The sequence below is a fragment of the Phyllostomus discolor genome, chromosome X (genome assembly GCF_004126475.2).
Source record: "Phyllostomus discolor isolate MPI-MPIP mPhyDis1 chromosome X, mPhyDis1.pri.v3, whole genome shotgun sequence".
Classification (NCBI taxonomy): domain Eukaryota; kingdom Metazoa; phylum Chordata; class Mammalia; order Chiroptera; family Phyllostomidae; genus Phyllostomus; species Phyllostomus discolor.
In genome coordinates, this window is record NC_050198.1 from 100,539,932 (window position 1) to 100,566,585 (window position 26,654).

General features: G+C 40.4%; 1 protein-coding gene across 8 annotated transcripts in view; it reads right to left on the bottom strand.

Moving 5' to 3' along the window:
* ATRX (ATRX chromatin remodeler) overlaps window positions 1-10,754 on the bottom strand; it is a 183,293-nt gene extending 172,539 nt beyond the window's left edge. For 3 of the 8 annotated variants that reach the window (XM_036017012.1, XM_036017014.1, XM_028523353.2), the window contains exon 1: window positions 10,467-10,714. In XM_036017012.1, coding sequence (XP_035872905.1) covers window positions 10,467-10,486 — 20 coding nt within the window. In that variant the 5' untranslated portion in view covers window positions 10,487-10,714. Of the gene's footprint in view, window positions 1-9,883; window positions 9,980-10,466 lie in introns of those variants that run through there. The other 5 variants (XM_036017018.1, XM_036017016.1, XM_036017017.1 and 2 more) reach the window with 5 other exon arrangements.
* Between the last annotated feature and the right edge of the window lie 15,900 nt (window positions 10,755-26,654).

The following is a 26,654-nucleotide window of genomic DNA, read 5'->3' on the forward strand; positions in this document are numbered from 1 at the left end:
TGAGAATTACTTAATGCCACTGAATGGAACACTTAGAAATAGCTAAAATGATACATTTTACTTGTGTAAATTTTATCACAATTAAATAAATAAAGTTAAAGCCAAATCATTGAGGTTTTCTTGCAAATCCTACAAAATCTAAGACCCTGTTACCACTATGGCCTTCCTATTAAGATAGAACCTTATGAAATTGCAACGTCCCATCTTAAGGACATTTGCCCTAATCACTAATAATATTGAATACTTAAAATGTACATGACATTATCTTATTTAATATAGACTGATCCAATTACTTCTATACTTTTAATACCCATTTTCAGTGGAGGTAATCAAAGACACTGAATAAATGTCCAAAGTAAGTAGGGAACTGAGTTACGAATTAACCCAGGTCTTTGTTATCATTCAGCTACACTGCCTCTTATGAGAAGCTGGATTCCCCAGGAGAAGCTGGATTCCCCATAATGCATAGACATTTGTAAATACATAAAAGCATCCCCAAAACATCCATTTTAATAGACAGTACACAGTAAATTTTATTGGCTATTAGAAATTATTACTCACTACTCATCTATCCCTAAATCACATTTTACAAGGTTTTACAATCTAATACTGAAAATGTCCTGGTTGAAATTCTGTTTTTTATATTGAATATTGCTTGGCCTTTTAAAACAGGTTCTAAATCTGTTCTTCAATCGGCCATTGCCACACTTAAAATATTCAAAAGCTTCCCATGTTTATAAATAAGGAGAAGGTACAAACTTGTAAGCACAGCATTCAACGCTCTGCAAGATAATTTACACACGACCTTCCAATATCACCTCGTGACAACTCAACTCAAAGAATGTTCTCTTCCCCTCCCCTCTTCTTCCACTAAGTTTTCTTTTACTTCTCTTATATAATAAGCAACACATTCTGCTTCTAGTTCCTTGTTGGAAACTCAAAGTACTCTCTACTGGAGTGTAAGCTCCTCAAAAGAGGAAACTGGTTTGGGTTCATCTGGGTTTTTTCCATGTGGGAAATAGCAAATTGCCTTGTACAGAGAAAAATAAATGTTTATTAAAATGAAGATAATGCCTGCTCAGGAAGTCCTTAAAAGAGTGGTGATTTATTACACTTTTTTTTTTAAATCCGGGGTCATTCAGTACCTCTAAATATTTTTCCTTCTGTCTCTAAAGTGGTATATTCAATAAACTGTGTTGGATGTACTATATTCAGCCTTTGAATGAAAAGTATTATTTCATATACTTAACAAGTAACAGGTCCAATCACTTTCATATGAAACATTCACTCTTAGTTCCTTTATTTTTAGTAGATAACTCAGCATACACAAGACTTGTAAATAGAATGTTTTGGTTCTGAAGTTTGGGGGTAGCTGAGAAAGTAGAATAGGGAAAGGCAAGAAAAATGAGATGTGGGAAAGTTCTTCCCAACTCTAAAAAAATTAAGCAAGCCAGGTCCCCAGCTGTTAGCATGCAAGAAGCAAGTTTTCAGCCCTGGCTGGCGTAGCTCAGTGGATTGAGCACAGGCTGCGGACCAAAATGTCGCAGGTTCGATTCCCAGTCAGGGTACATGCCTGGGTTGCAGGCCACAGCCCCCAGCAACTGCACACTGATGTTTCTCTCTCTCTCTCTCTATCTCCCTCCCTTCCCTCTCTAAAAATAAATAAATAAAATATTTTTTTTAAAAAGGCATAATGTAAGCTTCATGGGAACAGGGCCTTATTTGTCTTGTTCACATAAGCAATACTTAGAACAGTTCCTGGCACATGGTAACAGTAATCAATAATAACCAATATCTGAGTAATCATTATATCCCAAACACTAATCTAAGTGCTTGGTGTCTATTAACTCATTTAATTCTCATACAGCCCAAGAAATAGGTAGTGAATGAATTAGTACTTTTTGCAGGATGACAATTACAGTCGGTTCTGTAATCACATAACAGGAGTTCCAAAAAACTCACCAGGTTATGCACAATTGTGCAATGAACACCATAGGAATGAGGAAAAATGGGTTAGAAGCACAACACAAAAAAACATCATCAGTGACACATTTTTTAAAAAGACAAAAACCTAATAAAAATGGTAGCATTGCCCTGACTAGTATGCCTCAGTGGGTTGGGCGAAGTCCCACAGACCAAAAGGTCACTCACTGGCTGGATTTAGGGTCAGAGCACATGCCTGGGTTGGGAGCCAGGTACCCTGGAGCAGAGTGCAAGAGGCAACTTATCAGTATTCCTCTCCTTCTCCTCCCTTCTCCCCTCTAAAAACTAAATAAATAAAATCTCTTTCAAAATAAAATAAAACAAAATAAAAACAGCACATAATTTTACAGTTTACACATATCAAGTGCTTAGGAAATACACAAATCCAGCGATGAATATGGCACTTTGTCCTGAAAAAGACTTTGAGTTTGCTCATAGAAGAGGCCATCTGAAGGGTTTCAGCTCATGAATTTATTGTGAAGCGATGGAAGGGGGGTGATCTGAAATCTGATGGAAAATTGTAACAGGTGTGGATAGGAGTAGTTCAAAACATTAGGGGTGAACTGAGGTAGCTGGCAGATGTCTGAGGTGTGTGTATGTATGTATGAGTATTTTAATGCAGCTCAGTTCAGCTTCGGGCACTTTCTTACTAAATCTTTCTATAAAGGGCCAGATAGTAAATATTTTAGGCTTTGTGGGCCATTAGGTCTCTTTTGCAACCATTCCACTCTGAGGTAGTACAAAAGCAGCCACCGGCAATGTAAACAAATGGGCTTGGGTATGTTCCAACAGAACTTCATTTACAAATAGTTTTCTGACCCCAACCTTGCAGACAAAATACTGCATAAACAAATGAAAATTGTCTTATGCACAAACTGTTCCCTTGCTGGAACAAATTCACATTTCAAAACAAGCATTATATCAGACTTAAGTTTAAAATGCTATCAAATACACCAAAAAGTTGCTAACATAATTCAAATAAGCAAAATAACAAATCTAGTATTACATGAAAAGAAATTATTTTTTATTTTAGATTCTATACAGCAAATGTCACCCAAAAGTCAATGGACCACTTCAGATGACCAAAATAAAGAAAACTAAAGACACATTTTAAACAAGTGTAGTCATTCAAGATTGGTGCATTAAATTCTACACAGTCTTTTTAAAAAGTAGGTAATACTTCTGGTGTTTCTTAACTGAAATCATGGGGCTCACTCACAAGAGCACATGTGGCTTTTACAAAATCATCAAGCCACAAAGGTTAACCCAGAAACTGAACTATAAGATGAATAAGTTCTGGATATCTAATGTACACCATGGTGACTATAGTTAACAGTCTCTTAATACATAACTTAAAACCACGACAGCCAAAAAAAAAAGAGGTAATTACGTGTTAACTAACTTTATTGTGGTAGTTATTTTTAAACATATATCAAATCATCACATTGTACACTTGAAACTTATGCAATGTTAGATGTCAATTGTAGCTCAATAAAGCTGGAAAAAACATACTAAGTGCCCAATGGTTACACAATATTTGTCCAGGAGTTGAGTTAAAAATTCTAAGTCAACCTTTTTCAGAAAACACAAACATATACAAAATTCTTTACTGAAGCTGTAATACCTCATATATGGAATCCTCCCCCAGTCCAGTCTCCTTTGTGAAAGCTACCCACTCTCCAAGGGCCAGATTCCAATGCTATCTCTCCATAAAGCCCTCCCTGGATCTCTTCAGAAATATGTTCCTACTCCAAACTCTCACAGCAACTTACTTTTTACCTAATGCAGCATTTATCACTTTATATACTCCTGCAAACTTATTTGTGTAAACAGCTTTGTTTCCTGCACTATGTGGAACATAAGACTAATCTTTAGCCATACTAATCCCTCTGCCTGGTCTGTCCTTTTTCAGAGCCAACCTTTAACTGCTAACTCATCTTCAAGATACCATCACTTCTGCAAAACTTTTCCTAGATAGTTCCCAAATTAGGCTTTCCTTCATTTCTGATCCCTAGCACAACCAATGTACCTCCATTTTAGCACTGCTTTGTGACTACTTATTTCCTTGCTAACTCCCTCTCTAGATGAACAAAGCCTTAAGGTGGCATAAATCCTGTGAAGAGAAAAACCTTTCAGTCATCTTTCCCTTTGGTGATGTTTAACATAAGGAACACTAGATTTAAAAGCCACTCAACCTGAAAGCAGGCAAGGTGGCAATACTAAAATGCAACTACTATCCCAGGGAGGTAAACTACTAGTGTCATCAGGCTGGGGCTCAGCTGCAGTTACACTTAAAAAAAAAAAAAAACCCTAAGTGAATCTTCCATTTCAGTGAAGTGCCTTTTTAAATGCAAATACTTAATTCTCTTTACACGGGCTTTTCCCTTTCTTTCCCTTACAAGCCCCCTGAGGTGGGGAAATGCCCTTAGGGATCCCAGAGCTATCTTTATAGCTTAAAATAAGTCCCCCCCCCTCGAAAAATTAGCCAATTTATTGATTAGATGCCTTCAACATAAAAAAGGAAGGGGAGACGGAAATGGGGGCCAGTGGTGCATATGAGTGTTATCCGGGAGTGTTATCAGGGACACAGCGGTGGGCGCCCACAGGAGGCTGCGCTTTGGATTGTAATTTATCCGACCGCGGCTGAGCACGTGGAAGCCCTGGTGAGAATTAAGACAAACAAGTTTCGCAGTTTCATTGTGTTTCAAAATCAGTTAAGCCATAAAAACAAGGTTAGGACCTAGGAGATGTAGTGGAAGTGTCATGGAAGAAACTCCATCCAGGATGGGGGTATTGCACTGAGCCAGTTGCTAAAGTAGAGGATGGCAGGGGGCTCACAGAAGACTCTGCCTTTTCAGCCTTTTGCATACCCACCTGCCTGGCCCCTAGTTGATACTCAGGTATTTAGTCAACTAACAGAGCATCCCCCTGCCCTGGCTGGTGTGGCTCAGTTGGTTGACTGGTTGGCCAGTCGACTGGTAACTAAAGGGCTGTGGGTTCAATTCCCAGTCAGGGCAAATACCCGGGTTGCAGGTGATCCCCAGTGTGAAGACCATAGGATCCCCCTTCAGGCAGGTACAATCCCCTGTCCAGGCAGAGAACGGAGGCAACACATTCCTGTTTCTCACATTGATGGTTCTGTCTCCCTTCCTCTCTCTCTGAAAGCAATGAAAATATGTCCTTCGATGAGGATGGAAAAACAAAACAACCCCCCAAAATATGGAGCATAGGACACATAGATATGAACACCACTGCCATACCAATAATTTTTAAACAAATATTGTATGGAACATTTAACATGAAAGCTGAACTATACATAATAAGAATGGCTACTTCAAGCCAAAACTGAGAGACAAAGTCTCAGAGCAAGTATCTGAAAATAGTGGCTACAGAGCAAAATTCACACAACCCTTTTCCAGGGCAAAAAGCACAATTGGCTTCAATTAATATAGGTCTTTTGCCCTGGCTGATGTGGCTCAGTGGATTGAGTTCCAACTGAAAGGTCACAGCACATGCCTGGGTTGTAGGCAGGAACCTCAGCAGCGGGTATGAGGCAACTGATCAATGTTTCTCTATCATACTGACGTTTCTCTCCCTCTCTTTTCTCTCCCTTCCTCTTTAGGAAGAAATAATTTTTTTTTAATTGTTCTTTTCAAAAGTCTCATCTGAAATCATAAAAGGATATAAATACAACTGAATACAGTAATCTTCCAAAGAGAACATGTCCTCAGCCACAATAATTAACAAAATTCCCAGCAAAAAGTTTTCCTTTTCCAGTAAGTGTGCAAGTTATGTGTACATGATATTATGACTGATTATAGTAGCAACAAAACACCTGTACCTGAACCATAGACGTTTTTAGGCAAAAAAAAGATGTGCATACAATGAATAGACACTTCTCATCACTATCCTTCTCTCTATCCCCCAAAAGGCAAATAAAATTTTAAATGATTGACACTCACATAAGCAGGATTATTTTTAAATAACTTTGTATAACATCCAGCACAAATTCATTCCACAAATGACAAAGCAGAGTAGTACACAGGATACGTGATTTGTCCAAGGCCATACAATCAGTTAAGCAACAGAGTTATAACTAGAAAACCCTGATGTGGCTCACATTTCAGTGTTCATTCCTTCATACCAGCAGTTCTGGAACTTTTAGTGCTAGGACTTCGATGTTCTTTTTTTTTTTTTTTAAACTGTTGTTCAAGTACAGTTGTCTCCATTTTCCCCCCACCTCCCACCCTCAATCCTACCCTCTCCTGTGGCTGTGTCCATGGGTCCTTTATACATGTTCTTTGACGACCTTCCCCTTCTTTCTCCCGTTATCTCCTTCGTCTCCCCTCTGGTTACTGTCAGCTTGTTCTTTATTTCAATGTCTCTGGTTCTATTTGCTCGCTTGTTTATTCTGTTGATTAGGTTCCACTTATAGGTGAGATGATATGGTATTTGTCTTTCACTGCCTGGATTACTTCACTTAGCATATAAAGCTCTCCAGTTCCATCCACGCTGTCGCAAAGGGTAAAGGTCCTTCTTTCTTCCCTTCTGCCCTGTAGTACCCCATTGTGTAAATGTACCTAGGGGCTTCTTTAGGCTCTTAAAACACTTAAACATTAACAAAGACCTCAAAAAAGCTTTAGTTTACTCTCTTTTAAGAACTGCTGCTAAACCATGTTACCTCCTCCAGAATAACTGCAGACTTTATCAATATCTCTTAAACTTACTCCCATGTTACAGATGGAGGTTCAAAATCTTGCATCTCATCCATCAAGGCAATCATAACATAAGCATTAGCATACAGGTACACAGAGATCCTACTTAGACACTCCTTTTATTGCCCTGCTATATTCAACACTCCTAAAGGAAGATCCATATACATCATTTTCCAGTAGCTTAAACCATCTGAACAGCTTCTGCCAAAGTCCAAGAGAATATTCAAGGTCTGGGGAAAAGGATTTCATGTAAACCCAAGAACTACCTGTACCCATGAATTTATTCAGACTCCAAAAGTTGAAAGAGGCACATAAATATTAAATACATACACTTCCTGATAGAAAAATATTTCACACATCCTTATCTATATAGAAATTCCTTTAAGTGCTACATTTTTCTTATCTCGAGAAATACAATACATAACTGAAAGCTCATGATCAACTGCACCAAGGGCTGCCAATAATAACTGGCCTAATAAAAATTAAAGTCAGAAATCTTTCTTTTCACCTCATTTACAACAACATAATCAAACAGCTGGTATTTAAATGCTTTCAAAACCCTTTATAAAATTTGCATCTACTCCCCTTCCACAGACCTGGCTTAATGCTTTTCACATAGTGGGAATACAAGTATTACACAGATAACATTTTTCAAAAGTTAGGTTAGTATACCAATGTTAAGAACTATTAAACATAACAGCCAGTGACTTTCTAAAGACATTTTCCCAAATATCTCTCAATTTAGATTTCTGCCTTTTATAATTTAAATCCAATAACAAGTTCTACTTCTGTCAGCTTTTCCAATAATCTGGTTGCCATAAGGATTCCAATGACAAGTCCCATCAAATCTCCAAGATCTTTATATGAAAATAAAGTTTATCTGTTATTCAGAAGCTAACCTTTCATAATGGCAAAAATTTGAAAAAACAAGCCAATCATATTTCTAACAAAACAAATAACAAAAGCCTTTAAGGATAGTAAGAAAACCTTTAAAGTCTGAGCCACTGATTTTTCAATGTATAATTTAGCCAGGTCATCAGTTTATTTTCTTCCCTCTTGTCTTTTGGCTGTTATTTTTTTCACCACAGTATCCTAGAAAATTTTTTTATGAACACAAGTAAAAATCAGAACTAATCAAGTACTCAGCAGAAGATCTGACAAAGAAGAAATTCTGGAACTACTGTGTAACAAAATTAATGATAATGCATAGAATTGTTCATATTATCTGTCTCACATTAGAAGACAATCAAGAGTGATTTGGTATTGTGGGTTCAACTCCCTCAAGCATTACCCGCCACTGATCGTCTATGATTATGGCTTGAAATGAATGACACTTCAGCCTGAGACAGTTCTTCTGAATACCCACTTGCAGCTCTTTCATTGTAAATATACAGGGAGCATCATGCATTTTCAAATTAGTTCTCTACATTTATGAACGGGGTTCATTACAAAGGGCTTTTCACACAGCTTAGAGACTTCTGGAGTTTGTGTTTCTGTTATCTCACTGTCTTATCTGAACGCCAGAGGCAAAATACTTCAAACACCTACGAACTCAAGGCTACAACAAATGACCACAACAGTAGTTAATGTGAACTTCTTCCGTCATAATACTTGGGCTAAATTAAAGTGGTCAAAATCACATTATATCTGGCAACTCAAAGAGGCATTAACTCCTTGTGGTTAAGAACATCAGCTCTGGCCGTGGCTGGTGTGGGACAGTGGATTGAGTGCTGACCTGCGAACCAAAGGGTTGCTGGTTTGATTCCCAGTCAGGGCAAATGCCTGGGTTGCGGGCCAGGTCCCCAGTGGAGGGAGGCAACCACACATTGATGTTTCTCTCCCTCTCTCTAAAAATAAACGAGTAAAATCTTTGAAAAAGGAACATAAGCTCTGGAGTTGAGACTGGTTCAATTCCAGCTGCACCAATTTACAGAGCTTATGCCTCAGTTTCCAACTTATCTCTAAAATGGGAGATACTAAGTACCTACCCCATGTGGTCGAGAATTAATCAAGATAACGGTCAATAGTAAGCATTCAATTTTAGTTAGAATTCTTACTCTTACCACCAGGATCTACACAAATTCAAGACCCACAAGGAAATCTGAACCCTGGCATAAAATAAATAATTCTATTCAGAAAGTCTATACACAGTTAATTTGTTCACCCTGGACAAAGGAAGAAGTCCAAATTCAGAAAACCTCTAGTCTTAAATGCAGATTCTGAGAGATGCAGTGAAGTCTAGAGGTCGTATTTAACTGCAAGTACACCTTTTATGTAGCTGAACGTGGGCACATGATAATAACCAGCATACAAGGTGCACTGGGTACCTCTATGTGCTCAATACCCCATATATAAAGGTTTACTATACTTGAGTCAATAAACATCAAATCAGAAACCAAAACCACAATCTTTACACAACCAGGGATCTATAATGTAAGAACTAAAGTGTAATTTTTTACTCAAGGGAAGGAAAACATCTATCTACTGCTTGTTAATGCAGAAAAATAGGCAGAGTAAATATCACAGGTTCATTCGGAAATTCTACATCATAGCTAAAGAGCCGTATAAACCTATGCCATCCTAATAGTGACTCAAAGACACACATTTTTGGCAACTACGAATGCAATTCTGATTCATGCTCCCTGTTATTTTGTTTATTATGCTACTAGGCGCCAAGAATACATCTCAGAGTAGAAAAATTACTTAATTCACAAGGGATGAAAAGTCGACTGTCCAACTGTGTGAAAAGCAAGCCAGTCACCTGTGTAAAAGTGGTATGCATTTCAAATTAACCCATATTTTATGCACTACCAAGAGATATATCAGGAACACAAGGAAAAAAAAACAGCTTCAACCTACAGAAGGTGCTTCATGGGTAAGAGGCATCCTACGAGGGACAGTTTCCCTTGCAATAAATCTTACTTCCCATCAACCTACGGTTACCTGCCCTTCCCCCACGAATACATAAATAAACGAAAATGGGGTCTAACGACTTTTGATGGACATTTGCTCAGAAAGTAGCGAAACATTCCCGATCTGCCTCGCCAACCCGTGAAAGCCAGACTTCACAAATAAGTAGTGCACTGGGGCCACCTGGAAGCCAAACCCCACCTTAGCATTCCTTTGCCTAGAGGTAAATCCAAGGATACCCTTCACGATCGGGATGGGGGAAAGGCTGCAAATACCTGACAAGACCCATCCATGCGCTCCCAAAAAAGGGCTCGTCCCCAGGAGCCGCAGGAAAAAAAAACGATTCGGCAACGCCGGGGTACTTCCCGTCTCCGGCGGTGTCGATGCCACCAAGTCTTCCCAGGATCTCGCATCATCCCGCCCGCCCCTCCCCCTCTCCCCACTCCCCCCGCTCCCAGCCGCTTCTTACCCACGCAGTTCCTAGGCCCAAAGATTAGAAAGAATGACGAGGGCAGCGAACCCCGTCTCCGACTTTGGGGGGGGGGGGTCTCCATGCCACGTGCATTAAAGAATAGACAGAGGAATCGAAGTGCGCTGCACCGGCGAGGGGAGGTTCAACGGGGCGCCCCCACCAGCCAGGCCGCGCCCCCCCACCGCCGCCACCCCCACCCCCACCCGGGGATGGAAACCTACGGCCAAACCCCTAAAACGCTTCTCACCTACGGAGAAAACGACGCGTCTTTTCGGCTAAGCACCGGACAGGCTCGGGCCACCGAGCCCAAGCTTTGCCAGACACCCAAGTCGCAAGACGCGTAGGCCGAGAACGCGAAGACCCACGAGACCGGGTTGTGCTTTTACCTCATGGGCTCAGCAGTCATGTTTTCGCTTCCAAGCCTTGTGGGCTTCAGAGAGCGCAGGGCGCCGCTCCGCGCTCCCTGGCGTCCGCTTACAACGCAAATGCACTGGGCTGTGGGTCGTCACTGGGGCTGGGGCTGAATCCTCCCTACAGCTCAATGGCCGCTGGCGCTGCCACCGCTGCAGGAGCCGCGGAAACAAAGCGACGCCGCTGCCGCCGCCATTTTGTTGGGCCGAGGCTCGGGCAGGAGAATTGGCGCGTCCTCCCTCTTCCTCTTTCCATCATCCATTGGCTACCTCCTCCGCACCACGAATTCTTATTGGCTACGGGAATTCACATTCTTTGGGGGCCTGTTGCTAAGGCGGTCTAAGTCATTTGATCCTCCCCACCTTTTCTTAGGGGTTCCAATTTAGTCCCATTGACCTGAAAGTGCTAGTGACTATTGTGACTCCATTCGGAAAATGCGTTTGGGTACACCCCCCTTCCTTCGCATAGTGGCAAAACAATGGCACCAACTTACACCCATGGAGACTTTCTCCATGCCTAGCACCACACTACACCTTTATCCAGATGACTTCATGCAATCCTTAGACCCTTTGAGGCAGACACACGTTTGTTACCTACATTTTCCAGATGAGGAAACCAAGACACCAAATCCCACAGGAATGGACTCGGACCAGACACTGCACTCGGAATCATTAATCTACACGTTGACCTTAAATATTTTCTGGCTAATATTCCAGGTTATCGTCAAGTGCATTGCTTTTCTTGGATCCTTTATGTATAATATTCAGCACACCGGCTTTCCTAGATATTTTATGTACAATATTCCGCCTGCCATATATGTATGTGTGCACACATTTATACGGATAGATACGTCATTACCAACTTGAGATCTGCATGCAATTCTTGCAATATTGAATACACCATAAAGTCTAAACTGCTGCCTGGAACACACGTATGCAGGCGCACACACACAGAACATTCCCCCAGTCTGATGTGATGTTTAGCTCACAAACCAACCAACCTACGTCTGTTTCCTCATTACAGAGGTATGGCTAGATGATTTCTGCTTTCATGTTCTGTAATTTAATTGTCCATTGGTAATCTCTACGAGTCACAAATCAGTTTCCTAAAATTGAATACTTTCAAAATTTTTCAAAGTGTATTCCACACATATGTTTTAGTTCATCCCATTAGCTTTTCTGGACATTTGCGAGAACACCTGTTGTATTTAGGCAACAGGGTTGCTGCTTTCTACTGGAATACAAAGTGATGAGCCTTTTTTGAATGGAATACTTTGAAAACCCGATAGAGTCAGACAATTCTTTAATCAAGAGAAGCCTGTGCACATTTCGAGTCTTCTTTCAAACATTTGGGTACCATTGCCATCTGTAGAAACCAGCCTTCCATATTTGAAGTACTGCTTCTCTTCTTGTCTTCCACACATCCAATACCACTTAAATATACAATTTACAGAATTTTTATTTTAGTCCCTGGTAAATGCAATTTAACTAATAGGAATGTCTCCAACAGATACACTCTTCATGTGAAAAATGAGATGTCTACAAGACTATTCACTGCAGCATTATTTGTCACATCAAAGTGACATACATGTTCCTCAGTTGGGCACGGGCTATATAAATTAGTCAATCCATGTAACAATGGAAAATTGTAACAGTGGGAAATCGCAACCCACCCCACAATTTTTTTGCCATTATTTCTGTAAGTGCTGACTCTGACTAATACATAGCTCGCAGATGAACAGCATGCTTGTATAAGAATCCTAGGAACTAACTTCAAAAGATACATTCTCCTACCTTCAGGCATCTGAGCTCCAGGAGATTTGCGGACCTTGGACCACAGAAACAGGAAGATGTAAAGTCCAGATGATGTGAATCCAGGCTGGCCTAAGCTTATAATACTCCTAGAAGAAAACATAGCATAAGAGAAATGTTTCAGGACATCAGACTTGGCGATTTTATTTTTCACATGACAACAAAAGCACAAGCAACAAAAGTAAAATACAGAAATGGGGAAGTTAAGGGGTATATGGGAATGCTGAGTACTCTCAGCTCATTTTTTCTGTGAACCTAAAATGACTCAAAAAAGTCCATTAAAATGAATATATTTAAAATCACAAAGCAGCAATTCCTTTTTTCTCTTAACTCTGCCTAGTTTTTTGACAGAAAAGAAATTAAAACCACCTGCCCATTTAAATTATGAAAATTACAGGGGAGAACAGAATCTTTCAAAGTAAATCAGCCCCACTTCTGGGAATATTATCTGAAGAAACCCAAAACACTAATTTGAAGAACATAAACACCCCGATGTTCACTGTAGCATTATTTACAATAGCCAAGGGCTGGAAATAACCTAAGTGCCCATCAGTCAATGAGTGGATCAAAAACGATGGTACATTTACACAATGAAATACTATGCAGCAGAAAGAAAGAAGAAACTCTTGCCCTTTGCAACAGCATGGATTGACCTGGAGAACATTATGCTAAGTGAAATAAGCCAGACAGTGAAAGATAAATACCATATGATTTCACTCATATGTTGAATCTAATGAACAAAATAAACTGACAAGCAAAATACAGAAACACTCATAGATAGAGAGCAAGCTGACAGCTATGGAGGGGTTAGGGGATAGAGGGATCGAAAAGAAGGTGAAAAGACTCATGGACATGGACAAGAGTGTGGACATTTCAAGGAGAAGCAGGACATAAGGGTAATGAATGGTAATGGAAAAAATACAATAAAAAAAATAAAGTCCGGGGGCAACTTAGTTAAATTCTTTTTTAAAAAAGTAAATCAGGTACAAACTTCCAGTTATAAAATAAATAAATCATGAAGATGTAACGTACAGCATAGCAGTTATAATTTATAATACTGTTTTGCATATTTGAAAGCCATTAAGACAATAAATTGTACAAGTTCTCATTACAAGAAAAAATGTCACTATGAATGGTGATACATGTTAACTAGATGTACTGTGATATTTTGCAATATATACAAATACTGAGTTTTTTACGTTGTACATCTGAAACTAATATTGTATATGAATTATCTCTCAATAAAAATGGTTTTTGATTTACTAATAGTATCATTATGTCGCCCACCTGAAACTAATACAATGTTTGTTAATTATAGTTCAAAAAAGAAGTAAACCACCAAAGGAACATATTCTTTTCTTTAAGATTTTATTTATTTTTTTAGAGAGAGAGAGGAAGGGAGGGAGAAGGAGAGGGAGAGAAACATGTGTGGTTACCTCTCACGTGGCCCCGACTAGGGACCTGGCCCACAACCCAGGCATGTGCCCTGATGGGAATCAAACCAGCAACCCTTTGGTTCTCGGCCTGCGCTCAATCCACTGAGCTATACCAGCCAGGGCCAAAGGAACATATTCTTACAGTTCCAAACCAATACCTTCTAATAAACCACTGGGAGTTCAATAAATTATGCAATATTTTTATGAGTCCAACCCTAAGTCAATTTAATAAGGTTTTTAACTGCATTTTCCAATTCTTTTGATATTTCCAAAAGAGTTACTGAAAGGAAAATAAGAAAACAATCTGGTGTATTTGAAAATGAACCAAGCAGAGCCCTGGCCGGCTGGCCCAGCTGGTTAGAGCATCATCCCAACACCCCAAGTTTGTGGGTTCCATTCCTGACAAAAATCAGCCAATGAATGCATAAATAAGCAGAACGGCAAATCAACATTTCTCTCCTCTTCTCTCTCCCCTCTCCTCCACTCTCCTCCCCTCCTCATTCCTCCTCTCTCCTCTTCTCTCTTCTCTCTCTCAAAATCAAATAAATATATTTTTAAAATGAATGAAATAGAGGTCCTAATTATAAATAAAGTAAAAACCTCAATAGGCTGACTGAAGAAAAAAAAAAAACAGCAAGAGATACTGAATTTTAAGAAGATAACTAAGTCCAAAGAACCCCAATTGTCTAATTTGCAGGCACATCAAGAAAATTGTATATTTTTTATCCTTACATGAGGCCATTTTTTCATTGCTTTCAGAGAGCAAGGAAGGAGGAGACAGAGAAGGAAAGATAGTGAGAGAGAAATGTCAACCGATTGCCTCCCGGACAAGCCTGGACTGGAGATAGAACATGAAACCCAGGCATGTGCTCTGACAGGAACAGAACCCACAACCATCTGGTGCACGGGACAATGTTCCAACCAACTGAACCACACCAGCCAGGGCAATTTTGTTGATCTTAAAAAACAAAAAAAACATTTGGCTTTGCTGATTTTTCTCTACTGTTTTTATATTCTCTATTTTGTGTATCTTCACTCTTTCGTCTTTCTTTAGCATTTCTTGTTGGGCAGATCTACTAGAGCAAACTGTCTCAGTTTTTGTTTATCTGGGACTATCTTAAATTGTCCTTCATTTTGTTTTTGCTGCAAAATGTTTTATTGTTTCCATTTGGTCCAATGCAAGGGCGATGGTGTCAGGGTGGTTAAAGGTATGTCTAGTGGCTTCAGGGAGAGGTTCGGGCAAAAGCCAGACATAGGGAAATGCAGAGGGGCCCCTCAAAGGCCTCTGGGCTCCAAAGGCTTCCTAATGGTGCTTGAGGGTGAGCCTTTTGAAGACATATTCATCCACGCCCGCCTAGCACCTGGCCAGCCTGGGAGCTGATCAGCTTGGGAGCCGGCCAGCCTGTGGAGGTGAGTCAGGTAGTCGCCAATCTTCTTGATGAGTTTCACTTCCTCGTCCAGGAATTCACAGAGCTGAGGGTCTGGGGGGGGTGGAACCTGGGACATGCAGATCCAAAAGAGCCTGAGGTCAGATTCTTCCCCAAGGTCTAGCCGGCTTCCGTGGCGTCCCAAGTTTTACCCGTCATCTCGGGACCGCTTCGCCGCGTCCTAGAGAAGAATGCAGCCACTGGCCTGGTTTTGCAGCTTTAAAAGACGCTCAGCGACCTCGCGTGTCTCCTCGGACAATTCCATTGTCAGAAGAAGTAGCCCACACCCTGCAGAACCACATGTCAGGTCGAAATAGAAGCCCAGAGAGAGGTAGTTGTGGCTGGCCTACAGGTCCAGGGTGGCCAGGCAGTGGACAGCAGCCTACACCTCGATGGAATAACTCGGACAAATTTGGGAGCTCATGGTTGTTCGGCAATGAGGTGTTAAGGTTAAAAATAAAATGGTGTCGGCTGGTCTCAGAGGCTGGAGATGGCTAAGGTGGTTTAGAAGGTAGTTTAGAAGGTGGTGACCGGAAAAGAGGTTGGAAGGCAGTTGGAGAGAAGGTGTGTCCCTATGTCTGCGCGGATCAAACCCCGTTGCAGCAAAAGACAGATCTCAGGACCGCCGAGGGCGCTGTAATTATTCATGGTTTTTTTTTTTTCAAGTGTATTTATTGGTGAGAGAGAGAGAGAAATTGATTTGTTGTTCTGCTTATTTATGCATTCATTGGTTGATCTCTGTATGTGCCCTGACCAGGGATCAAACCCCACATCCTGGAACGTATCAGGATGATGTTTTAAGCAACTGAGCTACCTGTACTGGCTAGGGCTTCTGTTCATTTTTGAAGGATCATTATGCCAGACATAGAATTCGTTATATTTATTTTTATTTTCTTTTGTCTTTCCGCCACCATTTATCCCCCCCATACCCTCTTCTACCTCCACCCACCCCCACCCCTGCAATCACCATACTGTTGTGAAAGAACTCCTGAGTTACTTGTCTTTTTGTTCTTTTTTGCTCAATCCCTTCACCCTTACCCCACCCTGCCTAGAATCCTTGATTAACTTGTTTTCTTCCAGCACTTTATATGTGTCATCCCACTGCTTTCTGACTTCCTTGGTTTCTAATGAGAAACTGGCTGTTACTTTTACAGAGAATTTTTCAAGTGACAGATCACTTCTCTCCTTGTATGTTCAAAATTCCCTTTCTGTCTGTCTGTTGTGCTAGGGAACTTTGTATTTATTTTACATGGAGATTGGTAAGCTTCTTAGATGTGTAGATACATGGCTTCCATCAAATTTGGACCGTTTCTAGCCATACTTTTTCTGTATTTTCTCTCCTGCGAGGACTCTCATTATGTGTATGTTGGTGTACTTGATGGAATCTCATGGCTCTCTTCCGTTCTGCTAGTTTTATTCATTCTTTTTTTCATGATGCTTCTCCAACCAGATCATTGTACTTGACTTCTCTTCATGTTCACTATTTCATTCTGCCAGCTCAAATATAGTTTTGAAGCTCTCTAGTAATTTTTTAATAGTGTATCTTTCAGCTTAAGAACTTCTATTTGAGTCTTTTTTCTGATATCTCTTAATTTTTCTCCCTCCAAAAATGTGGTTTTTTTCCAGCTGAGATGTAATTGATATATAAAATTACCTAAATTTAAGGTGTACCGTGTGATTTGATGCACATATATGTTGTGATGTGTTAACCTTAATAAAGTTGCCAGTACTTAACACATCCTTTACTTCACATATTACCATGTTGCTGTTGTTGGATGTTATAGGCTATTAATATTCTCTGTTTGGTGAGGCATTATTCCCTTTAGTTCTTAATATGGTTTCCTGTAGCTTTTTAAACATATTTTATATAGCTGATCCATTTTTCATAAGTCCAATGTCTGGGCTTCCTGAGATATAATTTCTTTTTTTTAATATTTTATTTATTTATTTTTAGAAAAAGGGGAAGGGAGGGAGAAAGAGAGGGAGAAACATCAATGTGTGGTTGCCTCTAGCGCATCCCCCACTGGGGACCTGGCCAGCAACCCAGGCATGTGCCCTGACTGGGAATCGAACCTGCGATGCTGTAGTTTGCAGGCCGGTACTCAATCCATTGAGCCACACCAGCCAGGAGATATAGTTTCTTTTAATTTATCTTTTTCTTCCATGAATGGGCTGTACTTTTTATTACTTGATGTGCCTCATAATTTCTTTGTTGACAATTGGACATTTTGAAATTTATAATATGGTGAGTCTGGAAATCAGAGTCTCTCTTTTTCTTAAACTTTTTTTATTGTTGTTCAAGTATAGCCGTCTCCATTTTCCCTCCACAGCTCCCCCCACCTCCCATCTCTGATCTCACTCCCCCTTGGTTTTGTCCATGTGTCCTTTATGGATATTCCTGAAAACCCTTCCCCCTTTCCCCCCACTATCCCCTTCCCCCTCCCCTCTGGTTACTGTCAGTTTGTTCCCAGTTGCAATGTCTCTGGTTCTATTTTCTCACTTGTTTGTTTTGTTGATTAGGTTCCACTTATAAGTGAGATCATATGGTATTTATCTTTCACCACCTGGCTTATTTCATTTAGCATAATGCTCTGCAGTTCCATCCATGCTTGCTCAAAGGGCAGGAGCGCCTTCTTTCTCTCTGCTTCATAGAATTCCATTGTGTAAATGTACCATAGCTTTTGATCCACTCATTTACTGATGGGCACTTAGGTTGCTTCCAGCACTTGGCTATTATAAATTGTGCTGCTATGAACATTGGGGTGCATAAGTTCTTTTGAGTTGATGTTTCAGGATTCTTAGGGCATATTCCCAGTAGTGGAATTGCCGGGTCAAAAAGCAGTTCCATTTTTTTAGTTTCCTGAGGAAATTCCATACTGGAAATCAGTCTCTTTTCCCAAATTTTGTTGTTGTTGCATGTTGTAGTTTTTGCTTAGTAAACTTTCTAAACCATATTCATAAAGACTCTATTCTTTGTCATGTGTGGATATTGACGTCTGTTTCACTACCTTAGTGGTCATCTAATGGTTTGAGAGTGATTTCCTTAGACACCTAAATGCAAAACAAGAAAATACTCTCTCAATATTTGTAAACTGTTCCTGTGTTGGTACAGCCCCTCAACACTTAGCCAGTCTGTTCACATTCCCCACTTTACCCTTCCCTTTCTGCTCCCACTGAACATAAATATCAGCCAGAGGTGAAAGGTTAGAGAACTGAAGTGTTTTCTGAGCATGCATCCTGTTCTATGTCTATAAAGCCTTGGTTTTCCAAAGTCAAGTCTTTTCTCAGCTTTTCCTCACAGACTTTTGGCACATCTATTTGCCACAACTACGATGTTTTGCCCCAGGGAGCAGTGGGTAGCTCATTTGTCCTTCAGTATTTTTTTAAAGATTTTATTTATTTATTTTTAGAGGGAAGGCAGGGAGAAAGAGAGAGAGGAACATTAATGTGCTGGGGGCCGTGGCCTGCGACCCAGGTATGTGGCCTGACTGGGAATCGAACCTGCAATGCTTTGGTTCACAGCCTGCACTCAATCCACTGAGCTACGCCAGCCAGGGCCCTTCAGTATTTTCGAGAACATCCCGTACACAGCTGCTTTCCTGACCTGAAATATTTCTGAGTTAAGTCAGGTTAAGGCAAGCCCCTTTTATCATTCCTTCAGGGAACCCACAGACAGGGTCAAACACGGGGAAGTACAATTTGTTAGGAACAAGGTCTGCTCCGCTTTTTCTGGGACCAGCTTACCCACACTGGGAACACTGACTGCCAGCTTTAAAATTCTGCCACGTGCCCTGTGTGGGTAGCTCAGTTTGTTCCATCATCATCTGGCCAGGTCTGAAGGTTCAATCCCTGGTCAGGGTGCATGCAGGAGTCAACTGGTGAGTGGATGGAAGAATGGAACAACAAATTGCTGTTTCTCTCTGTTCTCTCTCTCTCTCTTCCTCTCTCCCTCTCTCTCTCTCAAATCATATTAAAAAAACACTCTGCCACACCAAAGTGGGAGGCAGGGCAAAGCTGAAAAGCAGAAAACTCTCCAACCATGCTTATGTTTCCCTTTTCCTGATTCAGCATTCATTTGAGTTGCTTCAAAGTTTTGACTGTTTTCCAGAGTTACAACAAAGCTGACTCTGAAACTTCTTGCTCGTTTTTTCAGTGTTTCTGTGCAGGAATGGGTCTGCCAAGCTGTTTACCCTTTTCTGTCTTTACTCTTTTCTGTCTTGCCTGATTTTGGCTCTTCACATTTCTATATAAATTTTACTTTTTTAAAGATTTTATTTATTTATTTTTAGAGAGAGAGGAAGGGAGAGAGAAAGACAGGGATGTGAGAAACATCGACTGGCTGCCTTCCTTATGTGCCTCAACTGGGGATCAAACCACAGCCCAGGCATATGCTCTGACTGGGAATTGAACTGGCGACCATTTGCTTTGCAGGAGGATGCCTAATTTCAGGGCTCTATATAAATTTTAAAACCAAACCCTGGCTGGCGTAGCTCAGTGGATTGAGCGTGGGCTGCAAACCAAAGCATCACAGGTTCAATTCCCAGTCAGGGCACAAGCCTGGGTTGCAGGCCATGGCCACCAGCAACCCCACGTTGATGTTTCTCTCTCTCTCTCTTTCTCCCTCCCTTCCCTCTCTAAAAATAAATATATAAAATCTTAAAAAAAAAAATCTTAACTTAAAAACATTTTTAAACCAGCATTTCAATCTTTGCGCACACACACACACACACACACACACACACACCAATCTGCTGGAATTTTGATTGGATTTGACATAGAGATTGAGAGTTTTACAATATTGAGTGTTTTTAAAGATTTTGTTTATTTATTTTTAGACAGAGGGAAAGAAAAAGGGAAACATCCATGTGTTGTTGCTTCTTGTGCGCCCCCTAGTGGGGGGCCTGGCCCACAACCCAGGCATGTGCCCTGACTGGGAATCTAACCAGAGGCCCTTTGGTCCCCAGGTTGGCATCCAATCCATTGAGCCATATCAGCCAGGGCTACAATATTGAGTTTTAAAGTCTATGAACAGGGTATCCTTAATCTGGGATATACCTTTTGTAGGTTTCAATATATGTCTTGAGCATATTTTGTTATATTTATTCCTAATATTATCTTTATCTGAATGAAAATTTGACAGCCCTGGCTGGTGTGGCTCAGTGGATTGAGCACTGGCCTGTGAACCAAAGGGCTTCTGGTTCGATTCCCAGTCAGGGCACATGCCTGGGTTGCAGGCCATGCACGGCCCTCAGCAACCGCACATTGATGTTTCTCCCTCTCTCTCTCTTTCTCCCTCCCTTCCCTCTCTAAAAATAAATAAATAAAATCTTTAAAAAGAGACACAGTTTAAAAATAAATAAATAAGTAAGTAAGTAAAATCTTTAAAAAAAATTTTTGGCAGAACTAGCTAGCTGGTTACTATCAGGAGAATCCATCTTCCTTTCTCCTGATAAGCTGTTGGGACTTCAATCTAATATGTATAATACTGCAGCAAAATGGAAATGATGGTATTTTAGTATTTATTTTGTATGCTACCAAATCATCGGTATTTTATACATGTATGAGAAAAAAAAATTGTCATAGTTACCTACTTTGTCTTCAGCTGTTTTTACACCTGAAAAGGGGCCAGGAACTAGGATGAAGGATTCTTTGTTATTCTGGCTTGAGGCTTTCCAAACAGAGTGATTAAGGAAGCAAATCAGGATTGTGAGAACCAACTTGACATTCAAAGGGAAAAATGGAAGGGAAGAGGATAAACTTGAACCATGGAGGAAGAGTCAGTCGTAGTTGGGTTTTCAGGGGTCCTGGAATTGGTCCTAAAAACCTGACTCTTCTTTTTTCCTTTTCTCTTCAAATTTTTCTACTATACTCTCTTTCTGTTTCCGTAAGGTTTCTCCACCTCAATTCTAAGGAGATTCTTATAGGAGACCTTTGGGATTAGATGGAGTCCCAAACTGATTCCAAGGAATATGCAAATGACTGGTAAATATAAGAAAAGATGTTCAGAGCTACTAATAACTTGTGCATTGATCATTAAAGTGAGATACCTTGGAAGAATTTTAGAACAAAAAGAGAGAAAACAGTGCTGAGAATTTTTTTAGAGATTTTATTTATTCATTTTTACTAATTTTTTCAAGATTTTATTTATTTTTAGAGAAAGGGGAAGGGAGGGAGAAAGAGAGATAAAGAAACATCGGTATGTGATAGATACATAGACAAGTTACCGCTCAGAGGGTCCCCAACCAGGGACCTGGCCCACAACCCAGGCATGTGCCCTGACTGGGAATTGAATCAGCAATTTGGTTCACAGGATGGTATTCAATCTACTGAGGCACACTAGCGAGGGCATATTTACTTACTCATTTTTAGAAAGAGGGGCAGGTGGGAGAAAGAGAGGAAGAGAAATAACATCAATGTGTGGTTGCTTTTCGCATGCCCACTACTGGTGACCTGGCCTGCAACCCAGGCATGTGCCCTGACTGGGAATCAAACTGGTGACCCTTTGGTTCACAGACTGGCCCTCAATCCACTGAGCCACACCAGCCAGGGCAAGAATGTTTTTAAAGGAATGCATTTTTGTTCATTTAGAAATTTGTAAGTACCATGTAACTTTTTGGGTATGAGTCAGGATGTAAATGACTATGACTTCAGATTTTTTTTAAGTAATGAAATGATATTATACTGATAATATTTTGGCATTTCAGTACTTAAAAAAATCTAAGTTGTGAACTAACCATCTTTTAAAATTTCAATTCCTGTCACAAAAGCCTCTCCCTTTCCCTTCCACCCCAATCCAAAAAAAGCAATCAAACCCTTCTCTGTGCTCACAGTGTATCGTTTTCCCACTAGTGTGAAGAATTGCCTTTGCTTCCACATTTGTTCCCAGCACAACACAGTAAGCCATTTGAGAGTAAAGACTTTTTTCTTTATTTAATCAGTGAAGTTTTACTGAGCATGTACTATGCAGGCTTTTTAGAAACTGACCACAAAGGCCCTGGCTGGTGTAGCTCAGTGGATTGAGCGCAGGCTTGTAAACCAAGTGGCTGCTGGTTCGATTCCCAGTCAGGACACATACCTGGGTTGCAGGACAGATCCCCAGTTGGGGGAACATACAGGGCAACCACACATTGATGCTTCTCTCCTGCTCTTTCTCCTTCCCTTCCCTAAAGAATAAATAAATAAAATCTTTAAAAAAAGAAAGCAAGAAAATGACCACACAGAAACAGGTAAGACATACCGTTGTTTCTCAGGAGCTTACAGTTTAGGGAAGGTCCAGGGCAATTAGAGTAACAGAAATCAGCATGCATCAAAGATTAGAAGGCTATCGAACCCAAACTGGGAGGTCAGGAAAACTTCCCAGAAATGAGAACACAGAGAGAAAATATTTCATTTATTTTATTTGAATATCATAAAAAGAACTTAGGACCCGAAGTTTTCTAGCTACAACTGTTTGCCACACAGACAGGGCCAGGCATTATACACCGAAAGGCCCAGACAAAATGGGCACTTTCTAAGTCTGGATATTGGGTGGGGCCAAGACGTCTTAATGAGGTTTCGTTCCAGCTGAAAGTCATTATTGACAAAGCACTCATTGGGACGCACTGATCATCACTGACTTTGCATGCAGGGTTTATCCAAATGTCCTTCAACTGTCACCCAACAGAGCCTGAAGACCATGCTTCAGTGTTTCCACCATTGAGTCACATTCTCTCCAGCTGTACTCACATTTTCAGAAAAATGATCGAGCACGAAGTGTCAGTGAGGATATGCCAACATCGGGCTGGAGCTGAGGCATTAGCATTTGCTTTAGTTTTGAGTTGTAGTAAAATATACATGAAAGTTATCAACTTCACAATTTTGAAATGTACATTTCAGTAGCATTACGGTCATTCGTAGTGTTGTGCAACAAACCTCTGATATTCCTGTCATCTTGCAAAACTTAAACTCCATACCCATTAAATAATAACGTTTTATTACCCCTTTCTCCAGCCTCTGGCAACCACCATTCTACAATACTTTCTGTCTCTGTGTGTGTTGCAACTGATCCAGGCTGGACAGATCCTCTGATAGATGGAAGAAAATGTGTGGAGCTGTGGGGATGCTTGACATGCTTTTATTCACGGGTGGGTGAGCCATGCATGCCACAAGCTGCATGCCTAACTAGTTGGAAAGCCCCTACCTATTTAAGTACTAGAGGGGAACAAAGCCACAAAACTGCCAAAACCTATTATAACATAACAGTTCTGCGCATGCGAGCCCACTTCATGTTATGAGAACAGTTTATCAGACCCAGTCTCAAGGCTATGAGAACACTGGTTATCAGGCCCCTCCAAGGCTATGGGAACGTTGCTTCCCTTGGTTACCCAGACACCTGGTGAGGAAGTCAGACTGCCCGCACTTACCCTACACTATGCATTTGACTACTGTAGGTACCTCACATAAGTGGCATCATATAGTACTTCTTGTTGTGACTGCCTCATTTCACTTAGCATGGTGCCCTGACAAGGTTGATCCCTGTTGTGTGTCAAAATTCCCTTCCTTTTTAAGGCTGAATAATATTCTATTGTATGTATATACCTTTTGTTTTTCTACTCACCCATCCACAAATGCTTGGTTGGTTCTACTTTTTGGCTATTGGGAAATGTAGGTGTACAAATATCTCATGGAGATTCTGCTTTTAATCCTTTCGGATCTGTATCCAGAAGTGGGATTGCTGGATCATATGGTACTTGTATTTTTAATTCTTTGAGGAAGCTCTATACTGTTTTCCATCGTGGCTGCACCATTTTAGATTCCCCACACCCAACGGTGGAGAAGGGTTCCAATTTTTCTGTATTCTTTTTTTTAAGATTTTATTTATTTATTTTTAGAGAAAGGGGAAGGGAAGGAGAAAGAGAGGGAGAGAAACATCAATGTGTGGTTGCCTCTCGTGTGCCCCGTACTGGGGACCTGGCCTGCAACCCTGGCCTGCATGTGGCCTGACAGGGAATTGAAATAGCAACCCTTTGCTTTGCAGTCTGGCGCTCAATCCACTGAGCCACACCAGCCGGGGCCAATTTTTCTGTATTCTTGCCAACATGTATTGCGTGGTGTTTTTTTTTATAGTAGCCATCGTAAATAGGTGTGAGGTAGCATCTCATTGTTTTGATTTGCATTTCTATTTTATGATTGACAGTCAGTGGTATTTTGTCCCCTAATTACACCCAGGAAAAGTTGAGGACACAGAGTGAAAAACAGATGTAAAAGACAAAATTCTGCCATGACTGGCGTAGCTCAGTGAACTGAGTGAGGGCTACGAACCAAAGGGTTGCAGGTTCAATTCCCAGTGAGGGCACATGCCTGGGTTGCGGGCCAGGTCCCCAGTGGGGGCCACATGAGAGGCAACCACACATTGATGTTTCTCAATCTCTCCCCCTCTCTTCCCCTCCTTAAAAATAAATAAATAAAATCTTTAAAAAAAGACAAAATTCTGAAGAATAATCTCTAGGCTATTGTTTCTTGCCTCTCTTCTCAATAAAACTCTTCCCTTCTTCCAATGTGTCAGCCCCTATGGGTAATGTGTCTCTCATTAGGACCGGTTCTCCCAGCAATCTAAATAAAGGTCAGGAAGCAACCAAGGTCAAATTACCTATGGTTGTCATGTCTCCAGGGGGTAATAATTTACATCTTCAAAAGAAACCCAATCCAAAGGGAATTAGCAGTAAATGGGAAACCTGTAGGCATTTCCTTGGAATAACTTTCAGGAAATCATTTCACCTCTCCAAGGGAAGGTTTTCTTTAGCATTAGAAACGGAGGGGCCAATTAAATGGTATTAAGGTCTTTTTGGTTTTAACTTTTCATCTTATTAGCATAGCTATTACAGGTGTTGATCTCATCCTTGGTTACAATTGGGCAAAACCCATTTAAATCAAGATGTGATATTAACATATTGGTTTCAAGTGTATCCTTTCTAAAACATATTTCAATACATATTATTAAACAATTTGCAGCTTAATGGTCTCCACAAGCATTTCACAATTTCCTCATGAATCTGATTACAGAACATCCTACATTTTATCTAATTCAACACCAAACCTGAGAATCACAGGTATCTACTCAAAGCTTAAAACGACACCTTTACTATTTTGCATCATAAAACAGTAGTGCCAGAAGAAACACTGAGGTGATTTATGATTTAGTCCACTGCACTCACATAAGAATAAAAAAGCAGGTTCAGAGATGTTCAAGGGACTTGGCTATGGTCACATATCCACACAAAGAGTAAGGACTAAAAGCTATTTAAAAGCCAGATCTCTGCCCTGGCTGGTGTGGCTCAGTAGGTTGCACACCAGCCTATGTAACCAGAGGGCTGCTACTTAGATTCCCATCCAAGCACATGCCTGGGTTGCAGGCCAGGTTCCTAGCTGGGGGGTGCAAGAGGCAACCACACGCTGATGTTTCTCTTCCTCTCTTTCCCTCTCTCTGAAAATAAATGAACAAAATATTTTTTAAAAATCTTAAAAGATCTGGCAAAACACCGGGATACACAGTCAATATCCAGGAATCAAAGGCATTTCTGTACACCAACAATGAAACAGCAGAAGTAGAAATCAAGGAAAAAATCCCATTTGAAATAGCAAAAAGAAAAATAAAATATCTAGGAATAAACCGAACCAAAGAGGTAAAAGACCTGTATTTAGAAAACTACATAACACTCAGGAAAGAAATCAAGGAAGACACAAACAAATGGAAACATATGCCGTGTTCATGGATTGCAAGAATTAATATCATCAAAATGTCCATACTACCCAAAGCAATTTACACATTCAATGCAATTCCTGTTAAAGTACCAATGGCATATTTCACAGACATAGAACAAACTCTTCAACAATTTATATGGAATCATAAATGACCCTGAATAGCTGCTGCAATTTTGAGAAAGAAGAGTAAAGTAGGAGGGATCACAATACCTGACACTAAACTATACTACAAGGCCACTGTAATCAAAACAGCCTGGTACTGGCATAAAAACAGGCACATAGACCAGTGGAACAGAACAGAGAGCCCAGAAATAAACCCAAGTCTCTATGGTCAATTAATATCTGACAAAGGAGGCAGCAACATAAAATGGAATAAAAATAGCCTCTTCAACAAATGGTGTTGGGAGAACTGGACAGCCACGTGCAAAAAAATGAAACTCGAGCACCAACTTACACCTTATACAAAAATAAATTCAAGGTGGATAAAAGACATATCTAAAACGTGACACCATTAAAGTCCTAGAGGAGAACATAGGTAGGAAAATCTGATATTTCACGCAGAAACTTTTTTACTGACATGTCCGCTAGAGCAAGGGACATAAAGGAAATAATAAACAAATGGGACCTCATCAAAATTAAAAGCTTCTGCACAGCTAAAGAAAACAGTATCAAAATTAAAAGAGAACCAACTGTATGGGAAAACATATTTGCCAATGATACCTCAGACCAGGGTTTAATCTCCAAAATAT